A 22,755-nucleotide genomic window follows, 5' to 3' on the forward strand; every position below is an offset into this window, starting at 1 on the left:
TGAGGGGCTGATGGATCTAGTTGGGGGAGAGGATAGGAGACCCAGTAGGTTAAGTATATGGGTGATGGGCAGCCGGGGGAGGGGAACAAACCTCGGTGACATTGGGGTGGGGGTGTTGGGGGATGGATGGTGATGTTTGGAAAAAATGTGTGAAAGAACCTTGGTGGATCAGAAGGAATATGGGGGTCTGGATTACCTGGAAAATTCAATGTTCATACCATTGGGTTGTAGATTACCCAGGCAGAACATAAAGTGTTCTTGAAAATTGGTTGACCAAATATTCGTAATACTTGATTTCGGAGAAACACGCAAATTTTAAGTAAAATTGTGCTTCCAGAAAAGCACTTACAACTTCTCTTTAATGGAATTTTTAGTGAGCCTAATCAGGAAACGTGGGAAGCCAGAGATGGAATCATATGATGCTGACCTGGAAATTGTCACTAATTGGAGAAAATGTCATCACAAGATCACAAGACAAAGGAGCAGAAGAAGGCCATTCAGCCCGTCGAGTCTGCTCCATAAGCTAAACTATTCCTATCTAGCCCCAATTTCCGGCCTTTTCCCCATATCCCTTGATACCTTGACTAATTAGATACCTATCAATCTCCCCCTTAAACGCCCCCAATGATTGGGCCTCCACTGCTGTACATGGCAAAGAATTCCATAAATTCGATATGCTCTGGCTAAAGAAATTTCTCCTCATTTCTCTTTTAAACAGGTACCCTCTAATTCTTAAGACTGTGCCCTCTAGTCCTGGACTCACCCACCAAAGGAAACAGCTTAGCCACATCTACTCTATCCAGTCCTTTCAACATTTGAAATGTTTCTGTGGGGTCCCCTCTCATCCTTCTGGACTCCAGTGAGTACAGTCCAAGACCCGACAAACGCTCATCGTATGTAAGCCCTTTCATTCTGGGAATCATCCTCATAAATCTTTTCAGAACCCTCTTGAACATCTGTACATCCTTCCTAAGATAGGGGGCCCAAAACTGCATACAGTATTCCAAATGAGGCCTCACCAGTGCCCCATAGAGCCTCATCAACATTTCCTTACTTTTGTATGTTATACCTCTCGAAATGAATGCCAGCATAGCATTCGCTTTTTTTTACCGCCAATCCAACCTGGTGGTTAACCTTTAGGGTATCCTGTACGAGGACCCCCAACTCCATGGTTCCCCTCTTTGAGCGAAGGATGATAATTTTGACAAAAATTGAATTGTAGTACAATTGCCCATGTGTATAATTTATTTAGAAGAGACTTTCAATTAAGATAATGGGGTGAATCATTCTCAACCCTGCCTGCGCCTTGTTTGTCCAACACCCCTCAATCCTTCCTGCCGCACCAACCTATTGCAGCCTTGGGACTCCACATCTCACTGCTACAGCAAAGCCCTGCCCCTGAACTGCGCAGATGGATTGCTGCAGTAAATCAGAGATAGATCGAGGGATTGACTGGGGGGGGCTGGGGGGGGGGAGTGTGAGTACGAGAGTAAACCTTCAGAGAAGATAAAAACTGACTGTTAAAGCTTCTATAGCTATGTCAAGAGAAAAAGACTGGTGAAAACAAACACGAGTCCTTTACATTCAGACAGAGGGGGCATTTGCAAAGGGGATCAAAGAAATGGCAAACCAATTAAAACCACATTTTGGTTCTGTCTTCACAAAGGAGGATACAAGTAGCCTCCCAGAAACATTGGGGAACATAGAGTCCAGTGAGAGAGAGGAACTGAATGAAGTCAGTATTAATAGGGAAACGGTGTTCAGGAAATTTACAGGATTGAAGGTCAATAATTCCCTGGGGTCTGATAACCTACATCATAGAGTACATGAGGAAATGGGCCTCAAAAAAATAGAAGCATTCTTGGTCATTTTCTAAATTTCCATATAGTCTGGAAGATTTCCAGGATCAGAGATAGTTAATGTAACCCCATTATTTTAAAAAGGGTGGTGGGAGAAAACAGGGAATTAATTATAGACCAGTTAGTGTAACATTGCTGATGGAGAAAATGCCAGAGTCCATTACAAAAGATGTAGTAGCAAACTACTTGGAAAACTGTGATAGAATCAAACAAAGTCAAGATGAATTTATTAAAGAGAAATTATACTAGTGGAATTATTTGAGGATGTAACTCACTGAATAGGTGAGGGAGAGCCAGTGAATGTGATGTATTTGCACTTTCAGAAGGCTTTTTATAAGGTCCTGTGGACAAGGGATGGACATGGACAGAAAGCCAATGAGCAAATAGAAAACAAAGAGTGGCAGTAAATTAGTCTTTTTCCAAGTGGCAAGCAGTGACGAGCCGAGTACCACTTCGATCAGTGCCTGGAAGTCATCAATTCACAATATATATCAATGATATAGCTGAGGGAATTAAGTGTAATATATCCAAGTTTGCAGACAACACAAAGCCTGGTGGCAGTGCAAGCTGTGTGAGCTGTGAGGAAGATGCAGCGATACCCTAGTGTATTTGGACAGGTAGAGGGAATGGGCAGATGCATGACAGATGCAGTATAAAGTATTGGTATTGATATTAATTTATTATTGTCACTTGTACCAAGGTACAGTGAAAAACTTGTCTTGCATACCGATCGTACAGGTCAATTCATTGCACAGTGCAGTCACATTGGGTTAGTACAGAGTGCACTGAGGTAGCACAGGTAAAGACAATAACAGTACAGAGTAAAGTGTCACAGCTACAGAGAAAGTGCAGTACAGGTGTTAAAGCCAACCTGCACTCTGCAATGAATCAGACAACAGCAGAACCAAAGAACTTACGATAAATGCTTTATTAGTTTTCACTAGCGGGAGTGAGGGATACAGAGAAAGAGTAAACAGTGTAACCCTGGCTCTGTACTGATACCCACTCAAAGAAGACTCAGTTACAACGTGTCTTTATGCTCATTTTCGTGGGAAAGCTAGGTGGGAAGTTACACTTGCACAGGCAGTTGTTTACAGAAAGTTTTTAGCAGAACAAGATATGTCTAAAAAACTACTTCTTTCCCACTTACACCTGGCATTAAAACTAGACAAAACTAATATCACACCATGCCTGAGATCATTCTTTACTCTGGGAACCCACTGACAATGAGAAACATACCAGTAACCCTTACATTGCCAGTCATTAACCTTTGCATTCCCAGCAATCTTTCACACAGGTAGACAATAAGGTGCAAGGTCACAAGGTAGATCGTGAGGTCAGAGTCCATCTCATCATATAAGGGAACCGTTCAATAGTCTTATCACAGTGGGATAGAAGCTGTCCTTAAGTCAGGTGGTATGTGCCTTCAGGCTCCTGTATCTTCTACCTGATGGAAGAGGAGAGAAGAGAGAATGACCCTGGTGGGTGGGGTCTTTGATTATGCTGGCTGCTTCGCCAAGGCAGCGAGAGGTAAAGTCAGAGTCCAAGGGGGGGGGGGGGGGCTGGTTTCCGTGATGCACTGGGCTGTGTCCACAACTCGCTGCAGTTTCTTGTGGTCCTGGGCACAGCAGTTGCCGTATCAAGCCATGATGCATCCAGATAGGATGCTTTCTATGGTGCATCGATACAAGGTGGTGAGTGTCAAAGGGGACATGATACATGTGCATTTATCCACTTTGGTGGCAAAAACAGGAGGGAAGATTATTATCCAAATAGCAATAGGTTGGGAAGGGGGAGATGCTACATGGTGTTCTGTGCAGCAAATGCTGAAGGTATGCATGCAGGTGGAGCAGGCTGTTAAGAAGGCAAATGGTATGCTGGCATTCATGCTGAGAGGATTTGGGTACAGGAGCAGGGATGTCTTGCTGCATTTGTACAGGGCCTTGGTAAGACTACCCCTTAAGTACTCTGTGCAGTTTTGATCTCCTTATCCGAGGAAGGATGTTACTGCTGTAGACTAATTACTGGGATGGCAGAACTGACATATGAAGAGAGATGGGGTCAATTAGGTTCATATCTGGTCACATTTGGAAGAATGAGAGATTATCTCATGGAAACTTGCAAAATTCTAACAGGACTGGACAAGCTAGATGCAAGGAGAATCTTCCCAATGATGGGGGCAGACCTGGCAAGGGAATCACAGTCTAAGGATAAGGGGTAAGCCAATGTAGGACTGGGATGAGGAGAAATTTCTTCATCCCGAGTGACGAAACTGTGGAATTCTCAACCACAGATAGCAGTTGTAGTTTAATCACAGGATATATTCAAGAAGAAGACAAATAATGTTCTTAGGGGTAAAGGGATCAAGAGATATGGGGTAAAAACAGGAACATAGTAATGATTCTGGAAAAGGACTGATTTACTGCCACTCTTTGTTTTCTATCTGCTTGTTGGCTTTCTGTCCATGTCCATCCCTTGTCCACAGGACCTTATAAAAAGCCTTCTGAAAGTGCAAATACATCACATTCACTGGCTCTCCCTCACCTATTCTGTGAGTTACATCCTCAAATAATTCCACTAGTGTAATTTATCTTCAATAAATTCATCTTGACTTAGTCTGATTCAGTTTTCTAAGTAGTTTGCTACTACATCTTTTGCAATGGACTTTGGCATTTTCTCCATCAGCAATGTTACACTAACTGGTCTATAATTCCCTGTTTTCTCCCACTATCCTTTTCAAAATAATGGGGTTACATTAACTACGGATCACTTGAAATCAGCCATGATCGTCTGGAATATTGAAGTGGGCTTGAAGGGCTGAATGGCCCAGTCCTCCTTTTCTCTATGTTTCTATAAGCATCAATTGAAACATTGGAAAAAAATCAAGCTAATTACCTGACTTAACTTTTCAGTCTAAATAAATGGAGCCATGCTTCTTAACGACAGCCACATCTGGCATGTTGGTGAGGGGCAAAATGTGAAGGGTACTCAGCCTCTCAGCTCAGCACAACTGAGTTCTCAGTGCTGAGTCCAATGACAAAGCTGTGCTGGCGTTTAATCTCCACTGTCTTCCTGACTTCCACTGCACAGGAACAAGCTGAAGCACCACGCAGACTTGTCCACAAACATGTATATATTACATGTAATTCCCTCATCTAAATCATTGATATATCTTGTGAATTGATGACTTCCTGGCACTGACTGAAGTGCGACTCCACTCGGCACTGCCCGCCACTTGGAAAAAGACTGATTTATTGCGACTCTTTATGTTTTGGCCCAGTATTTTGATTATCGATTATGGATACATTCAGTATCTACAGAAATGTTTATCACATAATACAAATATTTGTAATACATGCAAATAAATTTGATTGATTGATGAAATTCACAAGCACAATGGGGGAAATGTGCGTGGGTATCCTATCCAGATAATATATATAGTATTACTGTAATTGAACTATATCTTTAATCATTATACCACAGTAGTGCTGAATAAGGAGAAATCTAAATCATAGATACTTCTTATAGAAACTCCGTCCTATTGAGGGACTATTGAAGCTCAGCATAAACCTTTACAACCTGACAATATCACTTTTATCCAAAGCAAAAAATAATTGTTTCTTCAATATGGGCATAACATTTTCAATGAAGACACAAAGTAAAACATCCATGTCAAAAATGGTAACACACTGACAATGATACTGCAATCCAGTTTTGTTGTGTTTTATTTTAGAAATACAGCATCCTGCAGAGATTTTACACTCTACCTCATTCTAAGAAGAAATTCTCCCTCATGGGAGTCTTGACTTAACTACCAAGGGTGTTTGTCTTTACATCAGCCTTCATAGCAATTTAATGTTCTTGGCTTTGCTTATGCTATTTTTTTCCCCGACACCTTCAATAAAACACAAAAACATTCAAGTAGAGATAATAGTCAATATTTACACAATTCAGAAAAATATATAAGTTTATCTCCCTAATAGCACATTCAGTGTCTACACCACAATTTTTGAATGAGTGGTACTAACTGAGTGGTATGTTGGTACTCATGTAATTCTGCTATCAAAATCAGAAACGTACCATTGATCTACAAGTACAATCCAGTGTCGATCTGTAAGATGAAGATTCTTTAAACAACTCTGGCTTCTTTTCTCCTCAATGAATTTAATATTAAACAATAATGAAGAACTGGAACTAAACTTGATTAATGCTACACCCATCTTTTTAGAAGAAATTTAGAAGTGACATTGATAGATAAGGCATAGCCTGAAAGATTTTTGACAGTGATAAAATTCGCAGTGAGAGATTACAGTGACTCCAATTGCTGTTAACATGATAGTCGGGGAGGTCTGACAGCAAGTTATGGAGAACACACGTACAGTTAAACATGGAAATTTATCTGTTCCTGCTCTTTCACCAAGGGACAGAAAGGAACTTTAGATATTTCAGAATCAGATGCAGAATCAGAATCAAGTTTAATATCACTTACATATGTCATGACATTTGTTATTTTGTGGCAGCAGTACAGTACAAGACATAAAGACGTAAATATTACGCTGTTACAAAAATAAATAAATAGTGAAAGAGAGGAATGATCAGGTAGTATTCATGGGTTCATGGACTGTTCAGAAATCTGACGGCTGTTCCTGAAACATTGAGTGTGGGTCTTCTCCTCCTGCATGGTAGTAACGAGAAGAGGGCATGTCCCGGGTGGTGAGGGTCCTTAATGATGGATGCCCCCTTCTTGAGGCACTGCTGCTTGAAGACGTCCTTGATGGTCAGGAGGGTTGTGCCCGTGATGGAGCTGGCTGAGTCTACAACCCTCTGCAGCATCTTTTGATCCTGCACATTGGAACCTCCATACCAAACAGTGATGCAACCAATCAGAATGTTCTCCACTGTACATCTGTAGAAATTTGCAAGAGTCTTTGGTGACATACCAAATCTCCTAATGAACTCCCAATGAAGGTATTTTTGCTGTCAAATACTCCCTCAAGTGTGATGGAGCTACGAGGCCTAAATGATTTTCTTTCCTTCATATCAGTCATTATCAAGTTCCTGTGCGTGGAACCTAAATTCCTTGGATTAATATTTTAAAATGCAAAGATTTTAAAAATAATAATGTTATTTAAAAATCTTTGCTATTCCAGTTTCTTTCTTAATTTTATCTGTGTAGTTTCAGCATCTTGGAAAATGTTTGAAGTATTAGCTGAAAATTATGATTGGCTTGATGACATTTCTGTCTGTTGATTCCAGGGATCTCATGAACCAGTGCCTGGCAGCAAGTAACATCAAGGAGAGTGAAATCCAAGCCACAGATCCCAGCAATTTTCTTGAAGATCAGTGAAGAGCACCACTGCTTCACCACTGACCTCACATCCAGCCAATTTCTCCTGTCTAAAGGGTGGTATTTCAGAAACAAGTCCAAGGTTTGCTGGTAGCTGTTGTCATGGTGAAAACAAATGACAAATCAGTCAATTTATCATGCAAAATGTGGAAATGAATGGTTTATTTCATTATCATGAAACAACTCACGGGAGACGCTGGTCTTGGCTGCACACTAACAATATCAATGTGGGATCAAGTAGGTTGGTATAATTATTGTAGTCAGACATAAATAATGATCTGTGGTAAAACAAATCCTATTAGTGAGAAAGAATTGGAAACACTGTGGAATGAATATGCAAATATTTATTAACTTAAACTTCCAACCACCTCCAAAATAACTGTGATGTCAATTTGGAGGATTCATAAGTAGAAAATCGGATTGAGCCTTTATTCAATTGTTACAATATTGCATAGTTTAGCAAACTATCTTTTGAGTGTCCTGGGGTAGAAGATATTCTGTGATTTATTTCCCTTTAAAATTAAAATTGAAGGGCTTTTACCATCGTGGATATAACCTTATCACTACCAGTAATCTAGGAACACTTAATGAATGCTTTGTAGAATTAACATTGTGTGAAGAGCACCTGATGGATTGATAGGATGAGGGATCGTACTACATTATAGTGAGATAAAAATGATTTGGAAAATCCCAGGTTTGACAACTGGTTTGCACTGACTTGGATCACCTCAGCCTGGCAAGATGCAAGAGCGTTTTCATTGGTGTCAGCACCATTGGGTTGGGGAAGAAAAAAGAAAACTTGCTTTCCTACAATTACTTATTATCTAAGTGGTACAGGTACGTGGGTATTAAACATTGCCTGCGTTTGGTTTAACCACAATACTAGATGCAATTGCACTGGAGAGAGGGCAGAAAAGTTTCACCTGGATCAGAGCACTTCATTTACAAGGAGAGATTGGACAGGCTGGGTTTGTTTTCTGTGGCGCAGAGGAGGCTGAGGGGTGACTTGACAGAGGTATACAAAATTATGAGGGAGCTTAGATAGAGTAGATGGTAAGAATATTTTTCCCATTGTGGGAACGTCCAAGGTATAAGTTTAAGGTGAAGGTAGATGTTTTAGAGAGGATCTGAAGGGGAATTTTTTTCAGATGCAGAGTGGTTGGAATCTGGAACATGTTGCCCGAGGAGGTGGTGGAGGCAGATACCCTCACAACATTTAGGAAGCATCTAAACAAGCATTTATATTGCCAAGACTTATAAGGCTATGGAACTGATACAGTAAATGGAATCAATATAGGTGGATGTAACGGTTGGCATGGAGGTGGTGGGCCGAAGAGCCTGTTTCTGTGTTGTACGATTCTATGATATAATGATTTACAATAATGGATTAGGTAATTCACCCTCTTTTTTAAGGCTTCCACATGGATGGGCTACTTTAGCAAAGGTGGAACTAAATTCAAGCCTGAGTGACCATCTTCAGGTAAACCAAGTGAGAAAAAAAAATTAAAAGCAGCACACTTAATGTAACCTGGTAACTTAAAGCATCACATCCGTGTTGGTAATGTGCTCCAAATTCCAGCAAGAGTGTGGTGTAACTTCCAGTGTTTTATCTGAGAATTGAGTGAATAAATTGAAGCCATTACCTGATCAAAGTTGCACAGAGAGTTTCAGCACCATACCACTTGTTTTCATATTAGACAACAGTGGAGCCATTGGAAGTAGGTATTAAGAACCTCAAAAACAACTTGCATTTATATTAGCAAACTTAACGGCATCTCAAAATTCTTTACAGCCAACGATATACTTTTGAAGTACAGTCACTGTTGAAATGTTGGAAAGTTGGCAATTAACGGATAAACAAACCTCACAAACCAGCAATATAATAATAACCAGATAATCACTTTAGAAATACCGATTTCCCTGTTCTAGTCTGATGGTCTCTTTTGCATCCACCTGAGAGAAATGATGGGGCCTAAGTTTAATGACTCATCTGAAAGATGGAACTCAAACAGTGCAGTATTCTTTCAGAACTATATACCAGTATTGTCCTGGACTTATGTGCTCAGGTCTCTGCAATGGTTCTCGAATCTACAACCTTTGCAACCAAGGAAAAGTGTGCCACCAAATGGGCCACAACTGACCATTAACTAATACCACATCAGATCACAAACTGTATTGTGGATTTAGATCTGTTTTAAATATTAGAATCATTTAACACATACAATAATAAATCATGAAATCATCATGACAATTGAAAGTTATGAAATTAAGTGTAACGGCTAAGTGTCAGGATATCTACTCGGAAAGGATTATTCAGAAGGTACTCAAAAATTTAAGTTCATTCTAACATCCCACCTGTGTACCTATCAGCCCAGCTGACAATTTCTAGAAATAAGATTAATTGCCAAATGGCCAGAAAATGAACATCAATGTGCAGATCACTGGCATGGTTTGGTAATTATGGACAAATTCATCAATAGAGTGAGGCATTCCTTGGGAAACTAAAACTATGCTCTAGCTGCAGGCTTGTTGCTATGTGAGGTCACCTACAGATGAGAACTATCAGTCTGGGTGGATAATCAAAATGGACATCTTGCAGGGAATGTTTTACAATACCAGAGGAAACAATTGGAATGCAGAAACGTTGCACGTATCTCTCACGTTTAATCATCGGGAGCAACAAAAGGTCAATTGTGTAAAGGCCCTCTGAAGTGATGATTGGATAACCAATGAATACTCCAAGATATATTTGGCAATACCAAAAGCACCAATGTTCTGCGAAGCATCCGAGGTTACATGATTGACCTCCTTCAAGTTACTAATCATAAGTGACCCAAAAGACAAAAAGAAACATAAAAGTACTAGCTGGCATCACAAGCATCACATTCGTCACTTACAGACTATAGAAATTGGGCAGAATTTGTCTGATAAGTAATCCAGATATAAATACTTTCTCATGATGATGCTGACACTACAATTATTAATCAAACTATGAGAACAGTTTTGACAAGATATTAGAAATTTTGCTGATGGAGCTAAAAAAATCAAGCTGTGATTATACAACATGGTTCATCATTAACCCTAGAATGCAGAATAAAACAGCCAGTAAGCATTGCGGGTTTACCAAGAATGTGCTTAGTTGCAAATATGGACTCCTATTGTCAAACTAAGCAAAGATTGTCTTTCCCCTGGTATTTATAATCAGATACCAATTTGACCAGGGTTTTTGATGGAGTGCAGTTCAAGGTCAACACGATCCAGTCAAAGAAGGTCCATTAAGGATTAGCTGGTGGATTAGATCCAATATTGAGATCGTTTGGAATGGATTAGATAAATTAAATTAATATTATGAATAAGACAAATTAACTGAGCAGTTGAATGGTCTATCCTCTGGCATGAACAATAGTAAAGGATTAATAAAGAAGGAATGGACAAAATAATGTCGTTTTAGGAAATTGTCAACATGACTAGTGCAACTATGGGTAAAATTTACAAAATAAAGTATAATAGACTCGTATGCTTCATCTGCCATTATGTGTGCATTTATTTATAATGCTGAAAGAATGTTAAATCATGGACTAGAAGACCTCATAAATTAGACATTACCTAGTTGGTATCTGATTATGAATGGCAGGAAAAAGACACCTTTGTTTAATTTGACAGTACAATTGAATATAATGGAGGTACCTTGCAATTGTGTCTATACCAGTGGGGCTTATTGGATTCATATTTATTTACCATGGTTTGGGAGTCAAACTGACAACTGTTGTATAAGATTCACATCATGGGACAAATTGAGGGTAAAACTTGTCATTATTAACAAAAGAATGAAAGTGAGTTTAGATTGTTGTTGTACACAACAGATTGCTGGGCACATGAAGCTAATTATAGTAAAATGTTACAATTATATGAATATACTTATACTGACAAATCACTTGCATGTAATCTAGTGATATATGGATAACGGGAGGGATGAACATTACTTATAAAGGGGATGTATCATGTTGTCTTAAACTACTTTTTAGCACAATGGAAAAGTGTCTGCTGTCAGTATTGAATGAGTTACCCTTCTCATCACTGAGGTAGAAAAGCAACTCATTCTTCCAGTACTGGTTGTAACTTACAACATTACCAAAACACAGCAGGTAACTTTCACACAGAAACCTTAAAAACAGTTGTATCATTGTCAAGCCATAAGTGAGGAATCAGAAGGAATTTCTTCATGTACAACTTATAGTGATTCAAATGGTTTTTGCAATAGACTAAAATTATTTGTACCTCACAGGGTATAACCTTGTGAAGCAGATCACCCACCCATTAAAGGATGCAACAAATTTTCAATTCCTTTGAGAATTACTCCAAAGAGTTCTGTCTACCAGGTCATCGGGGTATTCATGATCAAGGGGCAAAGGTAGTTAAAATTACAAAAGGACTTCCAGGAAAGGATAAAAATTGGGCACTGACCTTTGCCTAATTTAGATAATTTAATCATTAGTGCAGAATAAAGTGAGCTCAACAGTTATCTGCCAGTTGAAGAAAGACATCTGACTGTTGCCAGCTAACATCTGAAACCAATGCCAGTAAAGGAGAAATTATTATTTAGATTTTACACTTCATTGGGTATAGCTCTAAAATGGAGTCACCACACATTTTTATTGGTCCTTGTGACCTTGCATTGAACCTATCATGACATCGGGCTGGCCAAGTGATTGCTTTGGTCCCTCCATGATATATGCAAGTTCAGGGCAGGAATTTGCAGTGGGTCTCATTGATATTATGATGCCCCATTTGAATAGACATTTTGTGTCTGTATGAATGGGCTGAAATGGTTGCCGCAAGAGGACACAGGTTTAAGGTGCTGGGGAGTAGGTACAGAGGAGATGTCAGGGGTACTTTTTTACTCAGAGAGTGGTGAGTGCGCGGAATGGGCTGCCGGCAGCGATGGTGGAGGCGGATACGATAGGGTCTTTTAAGAAACTTTTGGATAGGTACATGGAGCTTAGTAAAATAGAGGGCTATGGGTAAGCCAAATAATTTCTAAGGTAGGAACATGTTCGGCACAACTTTGTGGGCCAAAGGGCCTGTATGTGCTGTAGGTTTTCTATGTTCTAATGTGACTCACTGTGGTTCATTAAATTTAAAGAAAATTACAGTATTCTGCTTCCTCCCCCACCCCCTCAAACACATCATCAAAATAAGCTACACATGTTTAAAAGGGTCATGAAGTTATAGAGCACATAAACGGTTCCTTTGGCTCTTCATGTCTGTGCCGTCAAGCACCTGTCTGTACCCATTTTCCAGCAGTTGGTTAACTATTACACAACGGTGGAAATTAATGCCTGTGGAAATTAATTTCAATGAAACAGACCTCCCTTTGCACAGTACTCAGAGACTGACGAGGAAAGACACTGGGATTTCTAGCTGTGCCACCGTCCTCTACAGCATTAATTCTGAGGGGGTTGTGCACATGGGTGTTGACCTGCAGGGGCTCCTGCACAAGGAGTTGAGCAATGTCTGGGTTTGGGAGAACAGTGCATGGCTCAGTTCCTGAACCGTTAGAGGCACAAGGATAATTTAGCCCCAATTTCCGCATATTTCTTTATAAGCAGAGAGGTAGAAAGCCAAACAATGTTACTGTCCGCAGCAAGTGGCAGAGGAACCCAGACAGAGAGTTCACTCCAGCAAGCCCCGCCCCCCAGTGATGGCCCAGCATCGCCCCGCCCCTCGTGACGTCAGGACAGCAAGCCCCGCCCTTGCTTCAGACCGGCAGGGAGGACCTTTGCATTTCATGGTCGGCTCCTTGCGTCGTCAATTACATTCACATAGACTGCCTCAGCCGCGCAGGGTGGCGGTCCGTTGAGTCCCCAGTGTTCGCCTTCTGCCTCCGGTGACCGGCGACGACATTGCGGCGGCGGGGTGAAGGTGCCAGGATTCGCATTGGGTTCAGGCACTGCCAGGGCAGCAGGACCGGGGTCCTCGGGACGGGGTCCTCAGTGGCAGCTGCACCGGTGGAGAGGGAGGAGGGAGAGAGAGATAAGGAGGGATAGAGAGGAGGAGGGAGAGAGGAGGAGAGAGGAGTGGTAGAGGGAGAGATAAGGAGGGATAGAGAGGAGGAGGGATAGAGAGGAGGAGAGAGGAGGGGTAGAGGGAGAGATAAGGAGGGATAGAGGAGGAGGGAGAGAGAGGAGGGATAGAGAGGAGGGGTAGAGGGAGAGATAAGGAGGGATAGAGAGAGGAGAGAGAGGAGGGAGAGAGAGGAGGGATAGAGAGGAGGGGTAGAGGGAGAGATAAGGAGGGATAGAGAGGAGGGAGAGAGAGGAGGGATAGAGAGGAGGAGAGAGGAGGGATAGAGAGGAGGAGAGAGGAGGGATAGAGAGGAGGAGAGAGGAGGAGAAAGGAGGGGTAGAGGGAGAGATAAGGAGGGATAGAGAGGAGGGGTAGAGGGAGAGATAAGGAGGGATAGAGAGGAGGAGGGAGAGAGGAGGGAGAGAGGAGGAGAGAGGAGGGGTAGAGGGAGAGATAAGGAGGGATAGAGGGAGGGAGAGATAAGGAGGGATAGAGGGAGGGAGAGAGAAGGAGGGATAGAGGGATAGAAGGAGGGAGAGGGAGAAGGATAGAAAAGGATAGAGGGGGAGAGATAGAGGGAGGCAGGAGGGAGAGAGGCAAAGATAAGGAGAGGAGAGAGAGGCGGAGACCAAGATAGAAGGAGATAGAAGCAGAGAGAAAAAGGAAGAGGAGTAGGGGCAGAGGAGTAGGGAGGGAATAAAAAGAACGAGGGGAGAGAGGAGGAAAAGTGAGGAGGGAGAGAGGGGAGGTAGGGGATAGGTACCAATTGAGAATGAGGAGAGGAGGAAGTGAACGACAAAGAAAGAAGAGTGCAAGAGAATAGAGAGAAGATTGTTGTGGGTTTGGGGGATGGTGAGAATGGAATAGACCAGAGAGAGGAGGAGGTAGGAGATACTGAGAAAGCAGAACAAAAAAGGCTGGACGAGGAATGGGGATGGAAGATTGTGCTTGAGGAAGGAAAGATCTGGCTTCAGAGAGAGAGAGAGAGACTGGGAGATAAAGTAACATTTGGAGAAAAACAGGGACCTGAAAGAAGAAAGGGTAATTAAATAGAGGTCTGGAATGCCAGAAATATTGGAAGAGGCTGGGATTAGGGGGAGAGGCAGACAGACCAGACTGGGACTGCTAAGAGCAGGGAGAGTTGGCCAAGCACTCAAAGAGGAGTTAAACACAAGACTTTACTAACTCCGTAAACTTGAAAATCCTGTCGCACTCATTCCTTCTGATCAAAATGAGAGTAATTGCTCTAGTCAGGTAAATTAACATCTCCATGCCAGCAGCAGTAATGAACATTCTCTGTGGTTACCTTTTACCTTTGGATTGTGCAATTGCTAGATGTGACTAGTTTACAGCTAGGATTATACCAGGCTTTGCTCTGTGCAATGCACAAAGCAAAGCATCTTTCTCCAATTTTACGATTAATGTGGTGTGCTAAACTAGCATTTGAACCCCTTCCACAGCCAACTCTCTCCACTATCAATTCATTTTTAGTACAAGAAACTCAGATGTTGCTATAAAATTTGATGTTTTCCACATTCCTAAACTTCCTCAGACTCTCAACCTGAATATTTTCCTTGTTTCGTTCAGATTTGTTTATTGTCATATACACCAGGGGGCAATGAAATTCCTTGCTTGCAGAGTAAACAGGCTACCTTAGTCAAGGTCTCAAGTGATATCTGATGTGACTGCCACATTATTCCTTCACATTCATCTTCATTTCAATACTTTTCATGTGGTGGACAATGCCATGCTCTACCAATTATGTCAAGATTGTATTTTGATTCCTAGTTACTATCCAACAATATCTGGAGCACTTCCAGCAATGATTTCTCTGGCCCTGTACTACCAAACCTGGTCTGCTGTGGATCTATTCTTGTTTTTTCTTATTTAGAAATTGGCATTTAAAAACATCATGGTAGATGTGGGCTTAGTTTTCGTCCTACTGTGTTGTCAGACTGCCCACAACTATTTCCCAAGGAGCTTAAGTGTGGCCCAGTCAAATAAATCCTGTTTTTTGACATGTGCTACAATTGCCATTCCACCCACAGTATCATATTGAGCTAAGTTTTTGATAATTCAACATCTCATTTGATCCTGACTTGAGTTCCTAATCTGTATCTTGGCTCTCACAAGGATTACATAATTTCTCCTCCTCTACAACATCAGTTTTGCCTTGCTCCAACCCACCTTCTTCTAAAGTGTTTTTCAGCCAGTCTGCTGTAGGAGCCTGCAGCAATGCTCTTGTCACCATCAGTGAATGTTTCCGATGCTTTCCTGGTCACTTTGTCAAGCATCGCACTCCATAAGTTTAAGCATCCAAAATTCTACTGTTCATTTTCTTTTACCAGTGACCAAGTCCACATTGCTGACTGATCACTGAACCGAGTGACCAATTAAAATGTAAAAGTCTTATTCCCTCCATCCCATTTTGTCTCCAATGTTATCCACCTCTGAAAACACCACACTTCTTCAATTTTTCACTTCTACCACATCTGTCTGAGTTTTCAAGTGTCTAGATTAAGGTGCTAAAAGTCTACCTTTGAGCCATGTTTAAACCGATCTCTTTGAGTAACGTGTCTTAGTATCTTCACCTCTGGATGTTACTGATTTTTGTTTGATTACACTTTTCTGAAGCTTCTTAAAATGTTTTCTCTTTTAAATGTACTATACAAATGCAAGTTGCTTTTTGATTCTGAGGTGTGCTTACTAATCATAAAAGTTTAACATGGAATTGAGATGAAGTTCTAAATATTTTTGCTATTAAGCTGAACTGCTTTAAGTTGTATTGGAATATGTAGTGATGATGATGGTGAAAGAGTGACTTATCAGCTGTGAATTTGATGAAACTGAATTGATTTTAATTTTTCTTTGTAGTGGTGGAAAGGACAGCTGTTACAATATGATGCAGTGTGTGGCAGCTGGACATGAAATTGTGGCTTTAGCTAATTTAAGACCTGCCAATCATAAAGGTAAGCCTTTCCCATTAATGTATCAGATAGTCAACCTTTATCAATGTGGACTGACCTTGAAGCTTGCAAAGTGAGATAGAGGTATACTTTTCAATTTCATATGTGCTATTCTCCAAGTAAACAAACTTGTTCCTTTATGGATCAGGCTTAAATATGTGGACATTTCAGGTGTGGACTATATTCCCAAGTATGGACACTGTGCTTAATGAGGAATTACAATTTAGGATGCATCACCATTGTTTCCAGATGCTAATATCACACGTGAACAGCAATCTCCGAGTACTGTCACAGTCTGGAATTCCCCTGCTATCAATATATCAAATATGATCTATTGGGCATGCAGTGTGATGTGTCAGAGACTGTGGAGTGTAAAGATAGGTGGTGGCAGATAAAGGTGAGTATTGTTAGTGCATGTGGAACTTGATGTGTTTTCACACTATGTTGCTGACAGACATTGTGTAAGTGGGAAATATAGAGGGGTAGATCCTTGAGGACTCGGGTCAAGCATAGGAAGGGATGCCATTGCAGGTTGCTAAAAAGTAGGAAAAACATCAGGTGCTGAAAATCTGAAATAAAAATGGAATGCATTATCCTGAGGGGTCTGGGCATCATTGGCAATGCTGGAATTTATTGGCCATTCCTTATTGGCCTTGATAATGCAGTGGTGAACCACTTTCTTGAACTGCTACAGTACTTCTGGTACTTCCCCAGTCCTGTTGAGAAGCATTTCCAGGATTTAGGTCCAATGATGATGAATGAAGCCAGGGTGGTGTGCAACTTAGTGGGGTACCTGCAGTGCTGGTGCTCCGATGCACCTGGACCCCTTGTCCTTGGTGGTAGAAGATGCAGGCTTGGTAGGTACTGTCAGTGTGGTTTGTCCAAGTAGATGCAGGACACTTTGTAATTGTGCAAGGGTGACAGGAGGAATTAGTGTATAGCATGGTGGATGGAGTGACATTTAAGTGGGGCAATTTATCCTGGATGGTGTCGACCTTCTAGGGAGTTGTTGGAGCAAGCAGATGGTATTTCATTTCACTCTTGACTTGCTCTTTATAGATGATGAAAAGGCGTTAGGATGTTCAGAGGTAGGTCACTTACTGCAAGATGATCAGCTTCTTATCTGCTCTTGTAGCTACAGTATTTATGGTCCAGTTGAGTTTCTGGTCAGTGGTGTCCCCCAGGACCCTCAGGATATTGATGAAGGTAGACTTGGGTACTAGCTTCTTGCTAGATTTGAAATTTAATTACTTGCAACCCACATACTGAATAAAGAAGGGTTTATTTTCTTGAATTAAATTTTAAGTACAACATTTGATATGACAAACATTATTTGCTCAGGGAGTACAGATGCTGAGTTTAGTGCTGAAGAGTGGTGGCTGAACTTAGCTGAGATAAAGCTTATCGAATTGAAGTCGAATTAGCAATCTGGAATTTATTTCAAATTATATTTCAACTCTCTAATTTCCAGGGAATACAGCTTACTTTCTGTATTCTTCTTGTAATTTAATCCTTGGAGTGCAGATATCATTCTGTGCATGTGTGCTTCATTGTCTTCAAGGACAATATATCCTTAACCATAGAACCATACAGCACAAAACAGCCATTCGGCCCACCATGTTGTGCCGTCCATCAAACCACCCTCACACTATCTAACCCTTTCCTCCCGCATATCCCTCTATCTCACATTCCTCCATATGCCTATCCAACAAACTCTTGAACCTGTCCAATGTATCTGCCTCCACCACCACCCCAGGCAGTGCATTCCATGCACCAACCACTCTCTGAGTGAAAAACCTCCCCCTGACATCTCCCCTGAACCTCTCACCCATAACCTTAAAGCCATGCCCTCTTGTCTTGAGCATTGGTGCCCTGGGAAGAAGGCGCTGACTGTCTACTCTATCTATTCCTCTCAATATTTTATATACCTCTATCAGGTCTCCTCTCATCCTCCTCCTTTCCAGTGAATAAAGCCCTAGCACCTTAAGCCTCTCCTCATATTCCATACGCTCTAATCCAGGCTGCATCCTGGTAAGTCTCCTCTGCACCCTCTCCAATGCCTCCACATCCTTCCTATAATGCGGCGAACAGAACTGAACACAGTACTCTAAGCGTAGTCTAACTAGAGTTTTGTAAAGCTGCATCATCACTTCGCGGCTCTTAAACTCAATCCCACGACTTATGAAAGCTAACATCCCATAGGCCTTCTTAACTGCTCTATCCACCTGTGAGGCAACTTTCAGTGAACTGTGAATATGAAGCCCCCAGATCCCTCTGCTCCTCTACACTGCCAAATACCTTGCCATTTACCCTGTACTCTGCCCTGGAGTTTGTCCTTCCAAAGTGTACCACCTCACACTTCTCCGGATTGAACTCTATCTGCCACTTGTCAGCCCAGCTCTGCATCCTATCAATATCCCTCTGTAAGCTCCGACGGCCCTCCACACGATCCACAACACCGCGGATCTTAGTGTCGTCCGCCAACTTACTAACCCAGCCTTCCACCCCCTCATCTAAGTCATCTATAAATATCACAAAAAGTAGTGGTCCCAGAACCAATCCCTGCAGGACACCACTAGTCACTGCCCTCCAATCCGAGGGCACTCCCTCCACCACAATCTTCTGCTTTCTACAGGCAAGCCAATTCCTAATCCACACAGCCAAGCTTCCCTGGATCCCTTGGCCTCTGACCTTCTGCTACCCTCATCAATCTTCCTCGTCACCTCCTCAAAGAACTCTATCCGGCTTGTGAGGCAAGATCTTCCCTTCACAAAGCCATGCTGGCTGTCCCTAATCAGTCCATGATTCTCTAGGTGTTCATAGATCCTATCCCTTAGAATCCTTTCTAACAGCTTACCCACCACAGACGTGAGACTCACCGGTCTGTAATTCCCTGGACTATCCCTACTACCTTTCTTGAACAAGGGGACAACATTCGCCACCCTCCAATCCTCTGGCACCATCCCCATGAACAACGAGGACTCAAAATCCTTACCAGCGGTTCAACAATCTCCTCCCTCGCGTCTCGAAGTAGCCTAGGGAAAATCCCGTCAGGCCCCAGAGATTTATCTGTCTTGATATTATTTAACAACTTCAACACATCCTCTCCCTTGATATCTACAACCTCGAGAACATTACCCTTACCAGCACTCCCTTCCGCGTCATCAAGACCCCTCTCCTTGGTGAATACCGAAGAGAAGTATTCATTGAGAACTTCTCCCACTTCCGCCGCCTCCAGGCACATTCTCCCACCTTTGTCTTTAATCGGACCTACCTTTACCCTAGCCATCCTCCTACCCTTCACGTATGTGAAAAAGGCCTTGGGATTTTCCTTAACCCTACTAGCCAATGCCTTTTCATGTCCCCTTCTAGCTCTCCTCAGCCCTTTCTTAAGTTCCTTCCTCGCTACTCTATATTCCTCATGGGCCCTGTCTGAACCTTGCTGCTTATACCTTATGTATGCTACCTTCTTCTCTCTAACTAGTCGTTCCACCTCTCTCGTCACCCATGGTTCCTTCACCCTGCCATTCCTTCTCTGCCTTACCGGGACGTATTTATCCCTAACATCCTGCATAAGATCCCTAAACATCGACCACATCTCCATGGTACATTTCCTTTCAAAAAGGACATCCCACTTTACACTCCCAAGTTCTCTCCTTATAGCCTCATAGTTCTCCCTTCCCCAATTAAATATCTTCTTGTCCTCTCTGCACCTGTCCCTGTCCATGACAATTTTAAAGGTTATGGAGCAATGGTCACTGTCCCTTAAATGCTCACCCACCAATAGATCCTTCACCTGTCCCGGTTCATTTCCTAAAACTAGATCTAGCATGGCATTCCCTCTAGTCGGCCTGTCGACATACTGCGTCAGGAATTCCTCCTGGACACATTTAACAAATTCTGTCCCATCTAAACCTTTGGCACTAAGCAGGTGTCCGGAATTGCTCACTGTGTTACAGGTTTGCTCTAATCAGGATTTTACTAAGCTGAAGCTTTATTTCAGGAGGTTAGTCACTTGCCACAGAATGAGCAGCCTCTGGCCTGCTCTTGACTCCAGTTAATTACTTGAAACCCACATTCTGCATTTTATAAAGAAAAAGTTTATTTTCTCGCATTAACTTTGGAGCACAGCATTTGCTTCAAGACATATCAACATGTTGCTTTTAATTTATATAAAAAGGAGTACAGATATCAGCAACATTCATTGACCATGCTCTTCTTTAACTATTTTATTGAATGTTTATTTCTGCAGATGAACTTGACAGTTACATGTATCAGACAGTGGGACATGAAGCCATAGATCTGTATTCAGAAGCTATTGGCCTCCCACTGTACCGGCACACTATCAAAGGGAGCTCTGTAGCAATTGGAAGAGACTACTCAGAATGTGAAGGCGATGAAGTGGAAGACCTCTACCATCTTTTGAAACAGATCAAGGTAGTTACAAGGATATTTTGAAAGTACAATGTTTTTTATTGATTTAAAAATTAGCACATTTTATAATCCTAGCTTCCTTTTTCAAGGAAGAGTAGGGTTTGAACAAATTTATATTATAACTTTTTGGTCTAGGAATACATAAATTTCAGTGTAGGTATGGAGTTTGATACTGAAGAGTGTTAGTGAAAGTTAAAGCTGATGGAATTGTAGCCAAATTATTAACCCGGCTAGAAAATTGGCTGAATGGCAGAGTTGGGATAGACTCTCATTGGGAAGGCAGATCTAACAGAATCCCACAATGATTGTGTTGTGCTGCAATTGTATGTCCTGTTTCTAAATGATTTAGATGATGGGACAGAGAGCCAGGCAGTCACGTTTCCAATGACACCAAGATGATATTGAACCTGTTGTAGGCAGTGTGGTTAAATTATAAAGATCTATTTTTAGATTGAGTGAATAGATTTTGTGGCTTCAGTGTAAGCAATTGCAAGGTCTGAAGAGGACAGGGCAGAATGCTTTCTAAAACTTAAACATTCAGAAGCACTGGAAGTCCAACAAGACTTGCTCCAGGTGCATAGTTTATTAAAATGTCAAGGGCAGCTACAAAAAAAATCAAAAAACGTGAAAGGCGGATATAAGTAAAGCTACAACTTAACAACACCCTGATTAGACCAACCCTGGAATATTGTAAGCAGATCTGGCCACCATCTCAAGGATGTATTGTCCCAGGAAGCAATGCAGTGTACAGATACAGAATGATAGCAGCACTCCGAGGGTTAAATTACAAGGAGAGTACAGAAAGTAGGGTTGTATTCCCTGGAATTTAGAAAATTAAGAGATAATTTCAAAGATGTTTGATATTAAAGAGAACTGATCTATTTCTGAGTAAATCTATTTCTGCTCTCTCGGGAGTTTTAGGGCCAGAGGGCATAGTCTACAAATTAGACTCGGGCCTTTCAGCTATAAAGTTAAGAGCAATTTTACATATTCAGGGTGGTAGAAATTTGGAAATCTCTTTTACAAATGGCAACAGGCTAGATCACTTGTTCATTTTAAATCTGAAATATAGGGTAAGGAAGACTATTGGGAATTAGATCACAAATCAGTCAGGATTTTGAATGTGGAATTAGCTTGAGGGGCTAAATAGTCTACTGCTGTTTTTTTTCCTATAAATGCTGAATTGACACCATTTCTATATTGTGTTTAAGACCAAGCCTATTTTATCTTGAATCTGCATTTGATTTGCAGATAAATGGAGTCAAAAATCTTTGTGCTATATTTGAACCAGTAAATCAGTATAAACAAAGTGCAACACTTTTAAACACTTAAAAAGGTGCTCCTTTATGTATTTGACATACACCAGATAATACTTAATGTAATGTTAAAGGATGCAGTAGATATTTACAGAGATGTTGTTGGAAATGGATTTTTTTTTAGCTGTGAAGAAAGATCAGATAGGCTGAGGCTGTTTTCTTCTTAACTAAAGTATGGAAATTATGATGGGCCCAGAGAGAGTGAAGGACCCATTTTGCTTAGCAAAGGGGTCAAAAACTATGGAACATAGATCTAAAGTAATTGGTAGAAAGATTAGTGGGGAGATGAGAAAAAAGTTCTGATTCAGGGATTAGGTGTGGCCTGGAACTCATGGCTTGAAAGGTGTTGGAGGCAGAAACCGTCATTATGTACAAAAAGTACTTGGATGTGTTCTTGAAGAGTCATGACCTGCAGGGCTATGGGTCAAGAGCTGGAAAGTGTGATTATATTGGGCAGTTCTTTCTCAACCAACACAGCCACAATGGACTGAAAGAATTCCTGATTGTTTCAAATACTGATCTGAGATCAGCTTGGAGCAATTCATAACCTGCTGTGCCTCATTGTACTCTGAACATGCATTTACAGAGTCCGGTTAAATAATTTAAAATATAATGTTGGCTGTGAAACAACTAGATTGTTACATTTGTATTATAAATGAAATGGAGAAGGTTGCCAAGATGCTTTAAATTTCAACATGCATTGAACTTATAGTTCTGCTGTGGTGACTATGAAGCCAAAATGACATGAGGTTGCTTTCTAGAGTTGA

At 41.4% G+C, this 22,755-nt stretch overlaps 1 protein-coding gene across 3 annotated transcripts in view; it reads left to right on the plus strand.

Annotated features, from left to right (window-relative positions):
• The first annotated feature begins 13,796 nt into the window (after positions 1-13,796).
• The window catches only part of dph6 (diphthamine biosynthesis 6), a 212,506-nt gene continuing 203,547 nt past the window's right edge, over positions 13,797-22,755 (plus strand). For all 3 annotated transcript variants that reach the window (XM_052025476.1, XM_052025485.1, XM_052025487.1), the window contains exons 1-3: positions 13,797-14,526; positions 16,147-16,241; positions 20,491-20,675. In XM_052025476.1, coding sequence (XP_051881436.1) covers positions 14,504-14,526; positions 16,147-16,241; positions 20,491-20,675 — 303 coding nt within the window. In that variant the 5' untranslated portion in view covers positions 13,797-14,503. The remainder of the gene's footprint in view (positions 14,527-16,146; positions 16,242-20,490; positions 20,676-22,755) is intronic.

The sequence above is a fragment of the Pristis pectinata genome, chromosome 1 (genome assembly GCF_009764475.1).
Source record: "Pristis pectinata isolate sPriPec2 chromosome 1, sPriPec2.1.pri, whole genome shotgun sequence".
Lineage (NCBI taxonomy): Eukaryota > Metazoa > Chordata > Chondrichthyes > Rhinopristiformes > Pristidae > Pristis > Pristis pectinata.